The sequence below is a fragment of the Solanum verrucosum genome, unplaced genomic scaffold (assembly GCF_900185275.1).
Source record: "Solanum verrucosum unplaced genomic scaffold, falcon-dt-bn FXZP01000238.1, whole genome shotgun sequence".
Classification (NCBI taxonomy): domain Eukaryota; kingdom Viridiplantae; phylum Streptophyta; class Magnoliopsida; order Solanales; family Solanaceae; genus Solanum; species Solanum verrucosum.
In genome coordinates this window covers 2,567,881-2,588,331 of record NW_026020630.1, presented here as the reverse complement: position 1 = coordinate 2,588,331, position 20,451 = coordinate 2,567,881, and the positions used below count along the sequence as shown (strand labels likewise).

Here is a 20,451-nt window from a genome sequence, read left to right as displayed (position 1 = left end):
ACTTCAACTCCTATTGGGCATGTCTACTCGTGAAAGTATGGCAACCTTCAAAAGGCATAATACATAAATATGTCCTTTAACTTGGCCTCAATTAGCATCAATGTATGTCTTACGTGGCATAATACACGTAGGACGCCACATAGGACGCAAATTGCCATGTAGAACACCACATAGAATGCATATGTCTACTTGTTTAACTTTATACAAGTTCAAGTAGCTACTTGTGCACATCCAAAGTTGGATATATTACGTCTTTCCAAAACAAAGAAAGAAAGAACCAAAGAATCTAATATAAGGCACAGCACTAAAAATATATAGTTTGGAAGCACAAATACAAGAAACAATTATAAGAAGAAAATCAAGGAAGATGTCTTACGAAGGATCACGGATATAGACCGCAATAGAACGTCCATAGTTGTCTTCAATGTCCTGTTGAATTTGCTTAGCGGAATTCCCAACAGCTTGTGCACAGTTCTTTATATCAATTAGAGCAAGTGTGGTTATATCTGCGAAATCTTGGGGGATTGAGTCCAACTTCCAGCAATAATAAATAATCAGTCGTTCAAGGCAGGGAAAGTGATCACTACTGGCTCTCCAGTGCCGGATATTTAAACGGTCCAGTAGCAAGAACTTCAAGCGAGGAAACCCTTCCTCAGCCACTTCCCACTCGTCGCCTATGAAGGCATCATCCTCCAGCTTAAGGGACTCAAGTTTGGGTAATTTACCAACAATGCTCAAATCCTTCAATGGCAAGAAGAACTTTCCGGTGAAAGCTAAATTCTTAAGACTTTGTGGAAAAGCACACGGAGGAGGTAGGAGAAAAGGTGACACTACAGTTCTCCTACCAAAACCCATAGGGTTTCCAAGAAGAAATTCCAATTCTTCAAGCTGATCTAAGTAGTGAAAATCATACAGGTCTTTGCGACTACAAAAGTCTTCAAAGAAACCACGTATATGCAACTCCTTCAAATTGGGAAATAGTCTAAAGAAAGAACCAGTACAGTACCTAGGATTCCATCCAGAGAGACAATGCAATTTTTTTAAAACCAAACTTGTCTCTGTAATTCCATGATAGTGCAAACAATTCAAGGATAAACGGAGGTGCCTCAACTGCGGCATCATCAAGATTTCCGATGGTAACATCAAATTAGTGTAATATGAATAGTCAATTATAAAAGTTTCCATATAACATAGGCTTGATATCGATGGAGGAATTACTATCATGAATGAGGGAACCCCTCTTAGTAAAGGCAATAATGGAGAAAAAGTCAAAGCAAGGTATCTCAAGTGAATTAAAGAAACTATTCCACTGGGAAAAGTTGGACATAAGACTGAAACAAGATCAAGTACTCTTACTAGCTTGAAAGGCAACTCTGGCTCAAAGTATTGGCATTTGCCAAACATGATAATAGAATGAGCCTCACTGTTACGATACCTGGCCAATTCTTGCTCATTATGGATACTGATCGGACCTCGACTTGTCTGCATGGATTGTGTACATGGAATTTGATCACTCGTTCCTCTGAGAACATTCACAAAATTCACGTTTCGAGCTTCCCTCAAGCAGAGTTCACGGGTCACATCGTGCATTCCACATCTCGCTTTTTTTCCATCAAATATCGAATGACTGATGGAAATTAAACTTCTATCTACAAGATCTGTTAAACATTTTTCTGCCACTTCTTCTATATTTTCCATCTCTTCTGCCTTCAAAAATCCCTCTGCAACCCATAACCCCACAAGTTTATCAACAAAAATCAGGTTATCCTCCGGGAAAATTGCAAAATATAGAAAGCACGGTTTTAGGTGAGAAGGCAAGTGATAGTAACTCAAAGCCAAAACTCTCATGCATTGGGCTTCAAGATCTGTGCTTACCACTGAACTTACATTCTCGGCAACACTTTGCCACTCATCCAATGTTTTGCCGATTTTGGAGAGAAGTCCCGCAATCACAATAATTGCTAGAGGCAATCCTCCACATTTTAATGCAATTTGTTTACCAAGTTGCTCAAATTCAGAGGGAAAAGAGTCTTTCGCAAAGACCTTTTCGTACAATAAACTCCAACTTTCATCAAAATCCATGAGGTGCATGTGATAAGGAGGTTTACCTGAGCTAGCATATCCAGCCACTTCCACATTCCGAGTAGTCAAGAGTATTCGGCTTCTATTATTACAGTCTGGGAAACATTGTCTTATATCATCCCAAGCTCCTGTAGTCCATATGTCATCAATTACTACCAAGTATCTCTTGCCTTTTAGAAGCTTTTGCAGTTGGTCTGCTAGTTGATCATCAGGTTCCTCACTTGTCGAAGCAAGAAGGGCAAGGAGTACATTTCTCACACAGTACTCTTGCGAAACAGTAGCTTTTGCAAGAATGTCAAAGTGAGACAAAATGTGTGGATCGCTATAGAGTTTTGTAGCCAAAGTTGTCTTGCCAATGCCTCCCATACCTACAATTGAGACAACTTCTAGTTCCCTTTCTCCTCCAGCAACTTGATTGAGCATCATCTCGAATTCATTTTCATGGCCAACCATTATATTCTCGGGATTCTCTACAGCATGTTCAGGTATACTAGCTGCTAGAGAAAACTTTCGTGCTTTCAAATCTTTGATTTTACTGTACCAGTTCCATATTGCCAACCACTGCATCATGAGGGAATCAATGCGTTCTACCTCTTGTTCCAAGGAACAACAGAGTTCCCAGAAAGCTCTACTTTGAATATTCTTTGCCTTTTGTGCAAAAAAAAACATTTCTTGATTTCGAGTCAACCATATCCTCTGCACTGTATGCTACCTCTGCGATTTCAGCTTCCAAGTTTGTTAATGCCTCGAGATCGTCTGTTGCTTTCCATGGTTTCTCCAGAATAGCCCTCAAAGATTTGAGCTTTTCATAGAACGGTTGCAAATCACGTCCAGTAAGTTGCATTGATTGGTGTATGGTTCTCATAAGACAAGTAATAGCAGCATAAGACATATCGCTTAATCTCTCTTATGTGTCTGATCAAAATATGGAGTTTCTGCACAAAGAAGAAGGAAGAATATCTCTCAGTATGAAAATGGATGAATTGTCACAATTTTAAAAAACATAAAGTACAAAGGTCTTTCTTTTATATATATTATTTCCATCACATTTCCACAATCCGTGTACCTAACCTTATAATGGAAATAAATAAGAAACCAAAGTTTCTCTTTTTCTTAACTTAGTCAAAAAAAGACTGGATTAAATTATGATACACGTATTAGATTAGGTAAAATTTACAATGTTTTCTTTCATTCATTCCTTATCCCCAAGCTTGTTCATTTTGTTTCTATTTTTCTGGTTATTCACACAACAAAACAGTGTTGCCGCAGAGGCGGAGCCAAGACTTGAAAGTTTATGGGTTCGGAATTTTAGTCGGTTCTAAATTTATAATCTGTACATAATTAAATTAATTTTCTCAAGACAAATACAAAGTTTGAACCAAAATTATATGGTTCTGCTAAACCCGATCCTATACTCTAGCTCCACCCCTGATTGTTGGTGTTCGCCGTAGTCAAGAGGAACTGCTGAGTTAAATTATCAATCTTGAGAGAGACAAGGACCAGGTTCAATACCATTGGCTTTCCTACAATAAGCAGTGTCACAAAGGCGGAGCTAGTGAAAAATATACGAGTTTGATTGTGAACTCGGTTACTATTGTATAGTTAACTTGAGATCGTTTTAGGAACCCATGAATTTCAAATCCTGACACACTGACAGAACAAAATATTTCTCAGGTTACAACGAGTGTCATTTCGTCTACATCTAATCATTGGAAGAAGATACCAACGCATGAGGAGCTGTGAGTACACAATAAAAACATGATATTTTCAAGTTTTCTTTTTTTACTGCAAGTGATAAATATGATTGTGTGAGATACTCTTTTTTAGGACTTCTAATTAAAACCTGGACTTTTTTTTAAGTGAGGCGCCACAGGCTGGAACTCAATTGGTTAGACATAGCTGGTGGGAGACAGCAGCCATCAGCAGGTACCCAGTGAAATAATCGAGGTGTGAAGCTTAGTATCAGATGGCATTTCTGACTTTAATGTAAACAATATTAATCAAACCACAAAGTAGTAGTGGTATCAATCTGCATAACCGTTATTTAAAAGATTTTTTTTATAACCGTGGTGACCGGGCCAAGTTTGTGCGCACCTCGACTAATTCCACGGGATATCTGTCACCTCCCACCAGTAGCAGGTACTAGGTAAATCTATCCACCAAAGGTTAGGACAGATGGAAACACATCACCTAGTGGCTTTTTTTTTGGTCTCTGCTAGGATTTGAACTTGTCATGGTTCTCAACCCACTTCATTGACCACTAAGCCACACCCTTTGGATGCCAGAAGATTATTATAACCATACAACTTGGTTTTTCCAAATAAGAGATTGTGTATTTAAAATGGATCAACTTCAGTTCGAACAAAGTTTCAGGCCAGCAAAGAAGCTGAAGAAACTAAACAAATGGTCAAGATAGTATGCCAGGGAACAATTCAGAAGCAATACAAGTGCAAAAAAAGGGAAAGCAAGGCCTTTTAGATTTTGTTGTTCATGATATAGTACAACTTGAAAACAATGTGAAACTAAAAACGATGACAAAATTCTGACCTAAATTGAAATAATAAAGTACCTTTGTACCAAACTTCCTAATATGAAGGACTTCCAGACCTTTATAGAAGTATAATTGGCAATCACTAATTCAGTAACTGAAAACCTGATATCATTGATTACTGAATGCGCCTTGAGACCTAGACATGAGCAGTGCCTTCGGTGAACTTGGGATCTTCACATCTGTACCTTCCATCAGGCCCAATTCCAAAGCCCTTTGGATCAGCAAAGACGTTCTCTAGCAGCTGGCTACGAACAGGATGAGGGCTTTCATCGGCAAACTCGACAGCTTCTTCAACCAGTTCATCAATCTTCTTATCAATGGCCTTCAACTCTGCTTCACTTGCCAGATTGTTCTCAAACATATACTTCTTCAAGGCACTGATAGGATCTCGTGCAGCATAATGGTTCTTTTCAGCTGCCAAGATGAACAGATTAAGGTCAAATAAGAGAAATCATTGGCTAATAATATACAACAATAAAAATGATAGATTTCAGAGGCTAATTATCTTATATGCTGTCATAAAATTTATAGCATTTCAAAACTGGAGTTCCGTCCACGAGAGCAATTTTGCTGTGCATAGTATTCTTATGTTGTCTATAATCTATATACTTCATCTGCAGTATACAAATATGGGGTGACCCTCAGACACCCATACTTAAATTTTTGGTCTTAAATGGAAGCAATAAAGATCAAAGGGAGAAAAATGTTCATTGCACACACTTTACCAGTGCAATAATAGATTTTCTCACATTTCTCAAGCATTACAATTTCCATAGTCTTCAACCAATTTGTCACTCTCTGATAGATCAAAATGCAGATATCATGTTATTCAATTGTTCTAACTACAAACAGCAAAACAACAACAACAATAAAAAGCAAAGCCTCAACTCCAAACTAGTTTTTTTCCACGAAAAGGGTCAAAAGTGTAATGAAACCACATTTAACAAAGACTACAGAAAAGCTACCTGAGTTTAATGAGATAGACTAATAGCATATAAAGAGTTGGAAATGATTGGTACACTCAACAAGTTGAAAACATATGCTAAAGCCAGAGTCTGGTACTACTAATACCAGTAGCAGCAGTACTAAAAAGAAATAAAGCTGAATGGATTAGGGAAATATAAAATAAGTACAATAGAGACAAACGGGAATTGTAATTCTCACCAGGGTCACGAAGCTCATCTGGATCGGCCAAAGAGTGTCCTCTAAACCGGTAAGTCTCACACTCAACCAGAGTGGGACCATCGCCCCTCCTAGCTCTGGCAACAGCTTCCTTTGCTACCTCCCTCACCTTCAACACATCCATGCCATCAACATGAACCCCAGGCATCCCGAAGGCGGGACCCTTCTTCCAAATTTCAGGATCTGAAGTAGATCTCAAGTGAGACATGCCAATTGCCCACAGATTGTTCTCAACAACAAATATAATGGGCAATTTCCACAGAGCAGCCATGTTCAAACACTCAAAGAATTGGCCATTGTTGCAAGTTCCATCACCAAAGAAGGCCATAGTTACATGATCACAATCTGCCTCTTTCATGACCTCCCTTCTATACTTGCTAGTGAAGGCGGCACCTGTTGCCACAGGGATACCCTCACCAATGAAAGCGAAACCACCAAGAACGTTGTGCTCTTTAGAGAACATGTGCATGGAGCCACCCTGGCCTCTGCAACAGCCAGTGGCCTTCCCAAAAAGCTCACTCATCACTTGACGTGCTGGAACCCCTTTGCTCAATGCATGGACGTGATCACGATAAGTACTAACCACAGAATCCTCCTTCTTCAGTAGCCTAATGAACCCAGTAGAGACTGCCTCTTGGCCGTTGTACAAATGCACAAAACCAAACATTTTCCCCCTGTAATACATTTGGGCACACATGTCTTCAAAGGCTCTTCCCAGAACCATATCTTCATACAACTCCAACCCTTCATCCTTGGTAATTAACTAGATTGACAACATAAACAAAACATTGAATTAAAACTAAAATTATTTACAGTTGAGTGAATTAACACAAACAAATACAAAAATAACTACTCTCGGTCCAATTTTATATAATACTGTTACTACTGTTAGAGCTTATTACAAGTTTTCTTCGACTACACCTTTTGGAACATTTTTAGATATTTTTATTGCAGTAAAGGTATGGCACTTGGCCCTAACTCAACCCCATAACCTAGCTCTCAAAGGAAGGATCACCCAAGTCCATATAAGCAAACATCCGTCTATTCCCATCCATCTATTCCCAACCAATGTGAAACTCTAACCCACTCTAACACCACCACCACCCCCCTCACACCTAGGCCAAACTAGAATGTGGACCGGAATCCCAAACGTGGCACTAATACCATGTACAGATATAGCACTTGAGCCTAACTCAACCCAAAAGCTAGATCTTGAGGGGAGGGTTGCCCAATTCCATATCAACAAGCCGCCCGTCCATTCTCCAACCAATGTGAGACTCTAACCCGCTCTAACAATTACAAAACATTGTGCATTAGTTTACTTAGTTGCGACATATGTAAATCGTGTTTTAAAAACAATACTTAATCAATATCCAATTCACACAATGCTTCTATCTTACAGATTCAAAGTCTGTCAAGTTCATACTCCATATGGGAATTCACACCAAAATTGAAATGCTAAATCGTCATTCTTTTGATAACAGAGAAATAATACGACGAATATACAAGCACTAAATCAACAGAAATCCACTTCAAAACACCCAATGATTTAAACAAGAACAGCTCATAAGACCAAAACAAACATCAATTGTGATGAAAATTAGAAAAAAAATCCCATTCCCATCTGCCTTAGGTGCACAGAAGCAGGCCTGAACACAATTATCGAAAAGAAACATTTTTTAAGAAAAAAACCAAAAAATGCAAGTACCAGATTGGAGAGTGAGGAGTCTGTATTGAGCTTCTTGTCCTTAACAACCTCAGAAACAGCAAAAACACCATTAGATCGGCTTTTCGAGTTCTGAGACGAAAAGGGTTTCTTCATATAGAGTTTCTTAGCTGATCCAAGAAAAAAGGAGCTGTCTTTAAGCTGATTTCCCAAAAGGGTCTTTTTGTTGTTGTTGTCAATGGATCTGGTGGAGTTGATGGGCTGCAAAAATTTGTTAGCAGCAAAAGAAGAGGCTGATGCAGCCATGATTACAGAGAAAAATTTGATGGATTTTATGGGATTGTTCAGAAGAGGAAGTGTGATATATAAAGGATGAAGAGAGCGGAGAAAACAAGAAGAGGGAAATGAAAGCAAATTGTTGGATTAACCGTCAAGAACTCAAAAGGGGGAAGTTGGCCTAATAATTCGATATTTGATATTTGATATTTGTATTGAAGTCTGATTTGTTAGAAGTATTATGATTCATTAGAAGAAAACATTATCTATCAAAAAATGTTCTTCATACATATGGTTCGAAATTGAGAACTTCTAATTAATTGGGGTTTTGGATATAAATTTGAATATGATTTTTAATTTTTTTTTAAATTAGCTTTTTATTTGTCTTGTCAAATAATTTTACATTTTATTGATTCGTATTAAATAATGAGCTAATAAAATCTCTTTTTATTGAATCTTTCAATTAAATTTGTTGTAAAATTCATAATGATCAATTTTAGGAAGATTTTCTCTTATGCCTACACTTGATGGTCAATTTTTATTTGGTTTGAGAAAATCTTTCTACGTCTTTGTTATCTTTTTGAGAAACTTATGATTTATAAAATACTTTCTACGTGAGATTGTCTCTTAGTTGATGTTATTCGTTTTTTTTTGTAAAATTTATTTTCTAATCAAAATAAATACATTTAAAATAAAATGAATAAAGTACAAACTATAATGATCCATAATTTAAAATATTTTCTAAAGTATTTTAATTTTTAAATATCACCAAATTTCAATTATATTCTTGTGCTATCTCTGATCTATCTAAGCAAACTTAATCTTTAATTAATTGATATATGCATAGTTTTTATCTCTCTATTTATAAATCTATACAAATTTAACAAATTATATATCATTACAATTATTTGACTATTTTTATCTTATTTTAAGTGTGCAATTGTTTTCATCATATGAGGGTAATTTAGAGCCTGTTTGGATGGGCTTTTAAGCTGGTCAAACTGGCTTAAAAGCCAGTTTTTGACTTATTAGAGTGTTTGACAATTATCAAAATGACTTATTTTAAGTCAAAAATGACTTAATTTAAGCCAAAAGCTAAAAGCTAGGGGGGGAGCTTTTTTTTTTTTAACTTAAAAGCACTTTTATGTTGACCAAGTATATTACCTTTTTGCCCTTAATTCTTTTATACAATTTCCAAAATGCCCATATTGAATTATTATTATTATTATTATTATTATTATATTATTATTATTATTATTATTATATTCTTATTATTCTTATTATTATTATTATTATTACTATTACTATTACTATTATTATTTAAATTATTATTATTATTATTATTATTATTACTATTACTATTATTATTTAAATTATTATTATTATTATTATTATTATTATTATTATTATTATTATTATTACTATTACTATTACTATTACTATTACTATTATTATTATTATTTAAATTATTATTATTATTATTATTATTTTATTATTATTATATTATTATTATTATTATTATTATTATTATTATATTATTATTATTATATTACTATTACTATTATTATTATTATTATTATTATTATTACTATTACTATTACTATTATTATTATTATTACTATTACTATTACTATTACTATTATTATTATTATTATTATTATTACTATTACTATTACTGTTATTATTTTATTATTATTATTATTATTTTATTATTATTACTATTATTATTATTATTATTTTATTATTATTATTTTTTTTTATTTTTTTTATTTTTCTGAAATATGAATTTATATTCCTCTTATAAGGTGGTAAAGAAATATGTGAATGATAGAAAAATATTATTACTTATGGATGTAAAACATAAATTAATTTTGTTTTAATTTTTTTTTTTAAGTATAAAAATCTTAAATTAATCAACTTTTCATCATGTTAACAGCTTAAAGGGTATTTCAGACATTTTGATAAAAAAAAGTGTTTACCAGCACTTATTTGCCAAACACATCAACAACTTTTTTTTCAACTGCAGCACTTTTATCCAAACACATAACTACTTATTTTAAAAATAAGTTCCAGCACTTTAAAAAGTTACTTTTTAAAAGTTACTTTTTTTAAGTCAATCCAAACGGGCTCTTAGGTATTAATAAAATATATAAATAGACAAAAAAAATTCATATATTAATTAATTATTTAATAAATTGAAAATTGTTCCACATGGAACTAAAAACAATACTCATTAGCCTCCAAAAAAATAGAAAGAGAAAAACATCAAGGGTCCTTCATCCTTTACAGGTTTCGGGTTTGAGTTTGGTATAATTTTTTTTTTTTTTTGTTAGGGATGCTTTATTTTTAATGTGAAATTTTTTAGCATAGATTAAAATTTAATCGAACTTTAATATGGTAACAAATTCAATTGAAAAAAAAAAGAAAAAGACTTGCCCGTTCCCCTCTCCCCCCCCCCCCCCGCCCACCCCATCCCCCCTCCTTTTTTTTAGTTTTTTATAAATAGACCCAAGATTTCAAAGCTGACAAGTCAAGAAAGGAGAAGACGCAAAAAAGAGGACTTAACGCTATGCCTCCAAGGAAAGAACCCTGCAGGAATTTTATGCGGGGCAGGTAAAAATAACTAAAAAATTGGTTTTAATTTCAATTCATGTACTTTATTATGCATATATTCATAGGATTCTTGATTAACCCTTGAAACTTTCATGTGAAGATTCAATTTTTATTTCGTATTATTGTTTTGCTTATAAAGGTGTAGAGTTCAGTAAAAATAGTTTCTTTGAGCATTGTATGGTAGGGGGTTGGGGAGTGGGGGTGGGGTGAAGTTGTTTAGGATTGATGGGAAGTTGGTTGATTGATTGTTGTACTCAATCTTTATTGTAATGGTTGAAAGATCCTAGCTAAGTAAAGTCATGAGCTTTAGTCAAAGGGTGTGGTCGATGGTTAATGAAGTGGGTTGAAAATCATGATGTTTCTAGTTTAAATCCCAATGAAGGTAGAAACACGGGGTGATTTCTTAATATTTGTCCAAGTCTGGTGGATAGAGTTATCTGGTATGGCGGGGGTGGGGATGAATTTAGAGGATTCATATTGCATTAGTGGTTTAGGATTGATGGGAAGTTGGTTGATTGATTGTTGTATTCAACCTTTATGGTAATGGTTGAAAGATCTTAGCTAAGTAAAGTCATGAGCTTTAGGGTCAAAGGGTGTGGCCGGTGGATAATGAAGAGGGTTGAGAATCATGATGTCTGAGGTTCAAATCCTAGCGAAGGAAAAAATATTACTCCCTCCTTTTCAATTTGTTTTTCTTACTTTTCTTGTTATTCTGTTTCAAAAAGAATGTCTCTTTCCTTTTTCTGTGAACTCATCAAGGATGAATGTTAAGCATGCCTCTTATTTACATTAGTATGGGATAACAGGGACCTACCAAAAGGTTGAATGGAGGGGGGACAGATCCCTGATTGAAACTTTTTTATTTTTTAACATATCGGGATATATAAAGCTAGGTTGGGAAGTGAACTCAAGGGAGGGAGGTAGGGGGTTGTGTTTCCTTTTCAAATTGCATAATATTGACCTTAGATCGAATAATAATTGGTATGATATTCCATCTTAGAACTTAGAAAGATGGTGTTTGCTGTTATGTCTTAGAAAGTAAAAATGATGTCTTTAACTTAAAACATAGAAAGTGTTATTTTAATTAGTAGTTCTTTATGGGAGTTGAGTAATCCTTGTTATGATTAGTTTCCTTTGTTTTAAGTATGAAAAACAGGATCTGATTGTTGTCTTATTCATCCAGCTGTCAATATGGTGAACGTTGTAAATTTCTTCATGCTGCCCAGCAACAACCGAAGCCAAATCCATTTGGGTTTGGCAGCCAATCCTCTAATTTTCAGAATACGAATATGCAGCAGACAAAGTCCAACCCTTTCGGTTTTGGTGTTCAGAGCAACTCCCAGCCAAGAGGGTCCAGTGATTTGGGGCTCAAACAGAATCAATACAAGGTACTTTAGCCATTACTCTCTAATTATAGCTGGTTGCCGCAGATTATTTAGCATTATTATATTTAATATAAATACTATGCTCCCCCAGTACCATTTTGAGGAGTCTTCTCTCCATATTCTCAATTTTACCTGCTAAGCGATAATGCTTCTCTAGATATTTTAATCCTGGACAGTAGAATTCATATCATTCTTTATCTTTATGTCTCAACAAGTGTTAACATGTTGCTAGTGCTCAATGGTATTATTTTTAAAAGTTGAAGAAACGATGGTGAGTCATAAAGATAAAGAATTGGAAGTAAAAAATTTAGAAATGTCCCATGGGTATGGCCTAGTCCCCAATGAAGTGGGTTGAGAACCATGAGGTCTCGTGTTCAAATCCCAACGAAGCCATCCTACTCCAACAAATTAAAACATCACCTGTAGATCTTGACGTCACCCATTTTAGTCCCAAAATACTGAAGCACATCTGCCAAACTTAAAATCCCACTGAACAGTGTAATAATAGAGGATTCATTGTTCCAGAGTTCTCTCAACTCATGTAGCATTTGTTACTTAGATAAAAGCCACTTCTTTGTAAGTTGTCTTCGATAAGGCAAGCTTCTTCCTCCTTTTCTTTTCTTTTTTTGAAATGGTAACACAAACAGACAAACTTCTTTGTTCACCAACCATACAAAACACGTAACTTAGTGGGGGCTTTTGATTTTCAGACTTGTTTCCTATGTCCTTCAGAATTACCAAGGGGTCTTCCTGTTAGAACATTGTAACAAGACTTCAAAGTGAACTTCCCTTCCCTATTTCCTTTCCGTTCCAATCTGTCATTGTGCTATTTAGCCTTGAAAGTTAGATAAACCATTGAAAATTCAGTCACGTCAGGCCTTTTATTTTCATAATATGTGTTATAAGAATGTAATTGTTGTGGGGTTTACATATAGAGTAGGAACAGGATTTTGGTTGACAACATACAGTCCTTTTCATTTACTGAAAAAGAAGTATCAATAGCAAGACAGCTAAGCAATTTCATATGCTAGCTGAAGCTTTATCCTTACAAGGCCACCTTTTGATTTCAGCAAACAAAATAATGCTGCTGATGCTATCTTCAAACTAAAAAGTCACATGAATCTAAATTCCAAAGGAAATGTTGATTAATGGAGACATATGGAGTTACATATTGTTATACATAAGTATGTGGAGTTCAATACTTACTGTTTTGTATTTATGGTAATTAAAGTTTTCCACTGTACTGGCGAGTCAATATCTATGTATGGTTCTTGGAACTTTCAGTATTATTTCTTTATCAGATCAATGACATATTTATGTAATACAACTATGATTATGGACTTTTGCATGAGTATGTGTAGGTTTGATTCTACCTCGTTTTCTAGGTTCTATGAAGAATTAAAATGAATTGATAGGTCTTATAACACTGTAAAAGTCTAGGTGACCTAGCAGTAAACTCTCCCAGGATTGAGTCATCCAGCGTATCTTGAATAAACTCTTTCAGGTCTACATGATGCATACTAACTTCTTTTTTTCATTTTTAGCCTTTTGAAAACAAGTGGACTCGTTCTGCAACTACCAACAGTTCTTCATCACGGCAAACCGACAATCAGCCTGTAGCACCTAATCACACGTGAGTGTTCTGTGGCACAAACCTTTTTGTTTTGCATTTAGCATTATGATTTAAGTGGAATTAATGGTTTGGTTCTGCTACATGTGAAGCTGCACAGATGCTGAGTCATGCAGACGCCAGATTGTGGAAGATTTTAATAATGAGAAGCCATTGTGGCTGCTTACCTGCTATGGTCATCGTAAAAAGTATGTTTTAGATCTTATCTTTACTTCACTCACTTTGCTAAATCAGCTTGCGTCATACTTTGAGTTTCTCTCATGAAGAAGACCCATTGAAGATTATTCCGTTTTTGTTTGGCAAGTCATCTAGTTTCTTTAATTAGTATTAATTGGAATATGAAGATCCCCAGCCCTCTCTTTTATTTGCCAATATAAGTACTCATCCAGCTTCTTTAATTATTATTGAGAGTTAATGAGTTGGAAAATGAAGATCTCTAACCCTTCGCTTTCATTTGCCAAATAGAGTTTGGAGACAATTCAACAGAGCCCATAGAGTTCTCTCTCTTCCCTGAATGATCTACTACTCAAAGAGCGAATCATGCATTAACACAAATACTAGTATAATCTTTTTATTTTGTGCTTTTTATCAGCTATTGCCTCCCATATTTGTTCTTCCCTAGTCTCAGGCCCAGCCTTCGCTTTCTTCAGTGGCCAAGTTGAAGAGTTCAACATCGGCCTACCACTTTTTTTTCAAGGTTGAGCTTGTTCAATTGAAGCTAATTGGCGACTTTATAACTGCCTGTTTTGGGAGATGACGATTTTCAAATCTTAGTCTGAGGAATTTTGGTTGGAGAAGTGATTGCATTTTTTCTCTTTCTTTTCAAACTAAAATATCATATGGGGTGCACTTGTTGCAACTCTTCTAGAGAGCATCCTCTTAGTTTCTACTCTTTCTCTATTCTAAAACTGAAAGTAGAAAAAAGAAAAAGAAGCAATTTGTATTCTATGGAACACTGCACTTATCCGGTGGGCCCATATTCAAATTCTATGTACACATGCCTGTTTCATGAAATTGGTAGATCAAAGAGATTGATCAGCAGTTGCAATTTGTTTTGTATGCAGTGGTCCATGTGATATTACTGGTGATGTTAGCTATGAAGAGTTGCGAGCAGCAGCATACGATGATGCGAAACGTGGACAGAGCTTGATGTCTATTGTAAGACACCACCCTTGCTACCTTCTTGATTTGTCTTCTAGGCATCATACTGATTGATGCAATTGAAAATTGTTTTCATTATCTGAATATATGCATAAATGCAATTTACTCTCAAAATTCTATCTTATCGAAAAGGAAGACTTTTAAGTTCAGCGAGAGCTTTAGATTAGTTAGAGAGATAACTAACTTAACATGATTCACAACTTATTAGTAAACTCTTATCATTTCATTGACTAATATCATCTTATGATTTTGCTTCTAAGTTCTAACAAACCTTTTTCTGTCCTCGTGTTAATGCAGGTTGAGAGAGAGAGGAGCCTGGTTAATTCTAAAGTAGCTGAATTTGAAAATCTATTGCGAAATCCTTATGCATCTACATCAACTTCTGCTCCAAATGCTCAAAGTCCTTTTCCTGGTGCCACACCAAGTGCCTCATTGAGTGCTCAAAGTCCTTTTCCTGTTGCCGCACCAAGTGCCTCATTGAGTGCTCAAAGTCCTTTTCCTGGTGCCGCACCAAATGCATTGTCGAGTGCTCAAAGCAGTTTTCCTCCTTCAGCCTCAAGTTTTAGTCAGTTGGGAACCATACTGAATACAGGGTTAGAACTGATGCATACGAACCTACATTAGTGCGTTTATACTAGAATTTGGCTTTTTTGATAAGTTAATTTTATTGATAGCTAACCAAAATCAATTAGTAATGAGCTAATAAAATCTTTTTTTTGATAAAAGTTAAAGTAATGAGCTAATAAAATCTATCACAGCAACATCTTCTTAACATGATTTAATTTACATCCAGCAAGCCAATAAACTAAGACATTTATATTTCAATATGTAGATAGCTGCAGCTTTTCCTTGGTGTCTTTACTTGCTGACCATCCATCATATGAAGATTGGAATTGTCTTCCAAATCCTCCTCAGTTCCTTTTTTATTTAACATCCAGCACTGAAATTCTTTAAAATCGTCTTTGGTACTACTCAGTTGATTCTGTGAATACTAGAAACAAATCCCGCAGTTGAGAAGCTACTGAGCAATGCAAAACAATAAAAAGATTAATTTTCTCACACATGTAGTTTGTACCATAAATTTGCATATGCTAGAGTTTTGGCTTTTACCAGCTTCTGACTTCATTTTTTCAAACTAACAGGACATCAACTCCACCAACTAGTGCATTTGGGCAACCCAGTCTCCCTGGGAACTCTTTTAAGACATCAAATTCGTCTGGGGCGAATGCTTTTTCATTTGGGAATACATCAGCATCAGGTAATTTGACAGGGTTTTCAAGTATTGTCAGTTCTTGAGTATGCGTTTTATTTAGCTTGACTTTGTTTGCAGGTTCCTTTGGCTTCGGAACCCAAGTCTCTACCCAGTCATATCAAAATCCTTCCACTCCCAGCAATATTTTCGCAAGTTCTGGGAGGAACTTATTTTCCACCTCTACGACCTCACCACATTTTGCTAATCCCTCTGGTGGCCAACTTCTTACTCCTTCTCAAGGGGGTTTTCCTGTTACGGCGTCCCCTGTCAGTATCAACTTGACGTAAGTTGCAGCAGTAGTTACTTAACTTGCCATGATTATTATTTAGACTATGGAGAACTAATTCACCAATATTTTGGTCTTTTCATTTTTCTATTGAAGTTTGAAATCGTAACTTTTTGATGACGTCCTTTTGATTGTTCTTTCTGATGCCCTTATTTTGCAGGAATACTGCATCAACAGAGGACTTCAGTGGGGATAACAGCATTTGGACAAAGAAGGAATGGAAAATTGGGGAGGTACGCTCTAAATAATTTCTTTGCTTTTGGGCATTTTGAATCATGAGACTTTAACAACAACAATATACCCATTGAAATCTCACAAGTGGAGTTTGGGGAGGGTAGAGTGTACGCAGACCTTGGAGGTAGGGAGGCTGTTTCCAAAGGCCCCTCAGCTCATTTTAAATCAAGAGGACCCTATAGAAAAAACTAAACATAAATGTAACATTCCTTGAAAATGTCTCTATGGGATTATGGTCATGCAGTTTTGTATGATCGAAGAGTATCATATGTGGTTTGAAATATGATACTGGAACATCATAGCGCCCTAGAAGAGTATATTCATTTATCGCATTCCGTTATGCATTTAGCCAATTTTGGCAGTTGATATATGGTGCATCTGCAAGCATGTCTACCCATGTATTTCATTCAGTGCTACCATAAAACATTTGAAATAACAAAAACTATAACATATTGAAGTCGTCCATTGTTCGTGCTTTTAAATTCTTGTTGCTTTTTTTCAGATTCCAGAAGAAGCACCCCCAGACAGATATGTTTTCTAGGAATGCTTCTGGCACTTGACTATTGAAGGTTTTCAGTTTAAATCAGATACAGAAGAAACTGTTTTCGTGTCGATGCAGAAGCAGAAAATTTTGGGCATTTGATTAAAGTTCCTACATAGTTATGCTTGTGAAAAGGGTGTTTACCATATCTTCTACCTTTTATTACACTTCTGAAGAGGGGTAAAATACTGTTTTCTTCAGCTGTTTAAAGAGTTGTAATATCATCAGGCAGTTAGCTTGTGTATGTTCAACACTATTTATATGAAAAGAAAAGGCAGGTAACAAATCCATTTGTTGACAAAAAAATTATTCTTTACAATGTTATTTGAGAAATTATAATGACTCAAAGGTAGCGAAATTGCAATGTTTAATTAAACTGGTTTTTGTTGAGTGAATAAAAATGAACCATGTCTTACCATGTAAATTTCTCATGTTAAATCAGATAAGCTACTTAGAAAAAGGTATTGAAGTATAAACAACATATATAGTCAACTATTCTCTATAACAACATTTTATTATAACGATCAAGTTCTTTTCAATACGACTTTCATATAATATATTGCTAGTATTACATATTGTCTATAATAACATTTTGCGATAACAACCAAAGAAAAGATCAGATAACAAGATTTGGCTAAAGATAGATGACTTTCATTTTATTCAATTGTTTGTCCATCACTGTTTGCATAAGCAAGTAAACAATCCTCACTAGCAGCAACTCTGCTTCAAATTTTGATTCTATACAACACACCATATTCTGCTCATTGACAGCAAAATGTGTGCAGGGCATGGTTGGGAAAAGAATAGCTCTCTGTCGCTACGTTTAAGAGCGCTATTAAGACGCACAACTCAGACAAATTCACAACAAAAAAGATGAAATGACCTTCATAGCCAGGAATGCCAGTAACACAAGAAAACCATAATTTGTGCCAGACTTCAGATTAGATTTTATGGAAATAGACAATAAGGCAATTGCAGGACATACAACATTTAGTTGCTTAACAGCCTCAACTATTATGAATTCCTACTTCCTTAGGAACTTTTCACTAACAACTATTTTGGCTGTTTGGGTTTATTGACCAAGGCAGACCATTTTAAACCTGGAAAACACCAGTTTCTGACTAGCATGATCTTCAATCTAGTTGATCAACGCCGAAACAGCAGCTGACATGTACTTGTTTCTCAGTAGATGAGCAAAAACATCAAAAAAGTTTAGTAAATAGGCAATTTGTTCTGGATACACAAGGCGAAGATTGAGATAGTAATTCTTTTTCAGCTCTAACTAGCATTAGGGGGCACTTCAGTCTTGTTGACCCTCTCAGTGGTAGTTCATGGTGGAGGCACATAAATTCTTGCTCTTTTCAAAATTTCAGCTACAACCCAGTGCTTACGCTTGCTCAGTGGTCTTGAATGATCCAACTTAACCTGAAATTGGAATTTCATCCAAAACTCAACATCTTGTTCCCCAATTATAATCTTAAATAATCACTAATAAGCTTCAGCAACATTCACGAGTGTACAAAAATTGAGAGATGTTGATCTTAATGAGAGGCAGGAAGTTACAAGAATGACTGTCAGATACAATGCAACAATGGTACATGAAGGACGTAACTGAAAGTTCCACTGCAATGACATTAAAGGATTAAAGTAAACCATCTTGACAAATCAGTTCAGTTGCACCTACCACAGCTATTTAGTAGTAAATTATATTATGATTTGACAGGGAAAAAGCAAAAGAACCTTTAATGAAATGAAGCAAATATATACATCATCTATACTCAGAATTTACCAAATCTTTTTTATATTTGAATCTGCTATCTTTCCCTGAACTAAAATTATGCACATGGCTTCATCCCACCACTCCCTTTCTTCCTCAAATTCGAGATAAGAAGTGTATTTCACATGTGTTAATATTCAGAGGGAAAGTCTACCCTTTCTCTTTTCTTGTATAACTCAAGGTGTAATATAATCAGAAATTCCATCAGAAGAACACATCAATCAACCACAATACAATTCCAAATTAATTGTGGTCTTCAAAGGTTTATCATGATTAGACTATACACCAACCATGAAACCCCATTCCATATACAAAGTTGCGACCGGGAAATAACATCATTTCTTTTTTTATAATTGTGGTGTATGGGTTTGAGCACACCTCATCTAATTCCACATAGTACCTGCGACCACCAATCAACACAAGTACTGGGTAACTTTGTCCAACAAGGCTAGGACACACTGGAAGAAATCACTTGGTGTTTTTGCCTCCGCTTGGGTTTGATCCTAAGACCTCATGGTACCCAACCCACTTTATTGAACACAAATTAACACCCTTGGGTGCGAGAAATAACATCGTTAACAAAATTTTGAACTAAAAAAAGAGGATAACTCACCCACTTCATGTACCAAAAAACAGATTACAAGCATAGAAGATAAGAACACATAGCCAACTACGAATTTGGACAAAAAAGAAGCTCCACAATGAGTTTAGAAATGCTATTTTAGGTGCTTCTTTGTTCTTCATTAAAACAAACGATTACTTTGGAGTCTCATTGCAAGTTTACAAGCTCAAAACCTAATACACTTGAATAATCAAAAAAACAAAATAACATCATCAGCAACATCACTAGAAAAGACCAACCTTTCACCAACTCATAGTACCTACAACCAGATTACAAGAAAAGGAGAGGCCAACCAAGAATTAGGAAAATGAAATGTACCTCTACAATGTGTGTATGTATTGAGTAATTATAGCTGTTTCATTAATTTGCACTAAAACAAACACGTATTTTGACATCAATTTTTCACCTAATTCCACTACACACAAACAGATCACAACAACACACATATGAATCTCTACAATTAGTCCAGGTAATGGGTAAATTTAGGTGCTTTTTTATTTAATCAATGACACAAACAATTATTTTGAAGCCAATTGCAAGCTAATGAGCTTATAATTAAAAATTCTCAATCAAAAATCAAAACAATATCATCAGCAAACTTGGAAAAAAAAAACGATTTTTCACAACAGATAATAGAGAGAGAGAGTATATACGCGGTCACCGATGTTGCATTCATCCTTTTCATCATGAGCCATGAATTTGGAGGTCCGTTTGACATATCGATTGTAAACCTTGTTGTGGAAGAGTCTATCCACTGCCACCACTACTGATTTCTGCATCTTGTTAGACACTACTGTTCCTACTACCGGCTTCATCTTCCTCCGTCGTCTTCTCCGGCCTAAACCCTAGAAATCGCAGTGCTGAAACCACCGGCTGCGGCAAAACCCTATATCACTCTCAACGACGTCGTTAGCTTTTGAACTTCCGTTTATACTTTAATCTAAATGATGAGTGTGCACCATTTTTCCTTTAATTAGTAATAAGTGGCTTTTGCACCCACCTAACTTATTTTTATACATTTTGATCCCTTAAATTTTATGACGGTAATAGAATAGAGTGTATACAAATTTTATTTTACCTGGTGAAGATAAAAAGTTTATTTTCGAAAGACCGATGACTTAAGTAATAGTTTGAAAAAAGAATAGAAAAGTAAATATGATATAATAAATAATTATAAGAAAAAGCACAACATA

The 20,451-nt window shown here is 35.2% G+C and overlaps 3 protein-coding genes and 1 pseudogene across 5 annotated transcripts; 1 reads left to right on the top strand and 3 right to left on the bottom strand.

Moving 5' to 3' along the window:
* Window positions 1-372: 372 nt before the first annotated feature.
* LOC125811891 (putative late blight resistance protein homolog R1B-16) lies at window positions 373-2,974 on the bottom strand (annotated as a pseudogene).
* Window positions 2,975-4,542: 1,568 nt separating this feature from the next.
* Window positions 4,543-8,021, bottom strand: LOC125811411 (pyruvate dehydrogenase E1 component subunit alpha-3, chloroplastic-like). Its single transcript, XM_049490888.1, has 3 exons — window positions 7,524-8,021; window positions 5,798-6,578; window positions 4,543-5,047 (listed from the first exon to the last, which is right to left on the bottom strand). The coding sequence occupies exons 1-3, from the start codon at window positions 7,785-7,787 to the stop codon at window positions 4,770-4,772; spliced, it is 1,323 nt and encodes a 440-aa protein (XP_049346845.1). The 5' UTR covers window positions 7,788-8,021; the 3' UTR covers window positions 4,543-4,769.
* Window positions 8,022-10,281: 2,260 nt separating this feature from the next.
* LOC125811508 (zinc finger CCCH domain-containing protein 16) lies at window positions 10,282-17,142 on the top strand. Of its 3 annotated transcripts, none has more exons than XM_049491013.1 (11): window positions 10,282-10,370; window positions 11,554-11,758; window positions 13,300-13,388; window positions 13,478-13,573; window positions 14,450-14,543; window positions 14,844-14,993; window positions 15,072-15,139; window positions 15,689-15,804; window positions 15,877-16,081; window positions 16,245-16,317; window positions 16,821-17,142. In XM_049491013.1, exons 1-11 carry the CDS (start codon window positions 10,327-10,329, stop codon window positions 16,857-16,859), a joined length of 1,179 nt encoding a protein of 392 aa, XP_049346970.1. In that variant the 5' UTR covers window positions 10,282-10,326; the 3' UTR covers window positions 16,860-17,142. The 3 variants fall into 3 exon arrangements, with proteins under 3 accessions (XP_049346970.1, XP_049346969.1, XP_049346968.1); XM_049491012.1 differs by having other exon boundaries at window positions 14,844-15,038; XM_049491011.1 differs by having other exon boundaries at window positions 14,844-15,139.
* Window positions 17,143-17,800: 658 nt separating this feature from the next.
* On the bottom strand, window positions 17,801-20,139 carry LOC125811431 (uncharacterized). The gene is made up of 2 exons (XM_049490913.1): window positions 19,912-20,139; window positions 17,801-18,284 (listed from the first exon to the last, which is right to left on the bottom strand). The coding sequence occupies exons 1-2, from the start codon at window positions 20,071-20,073 to the stop codon at window positions 18,189-18,191; spliced, it is 258 nt and encodes an 85-aa protein (XP_049346870.1). The 5' UTR covers window positions 20,074-20,139; the 3' UTR covers window positions 17,801-18,188.
* Between the last annotated feature and the right edge of the window lie 312 nt (window positions 20,140-20,451).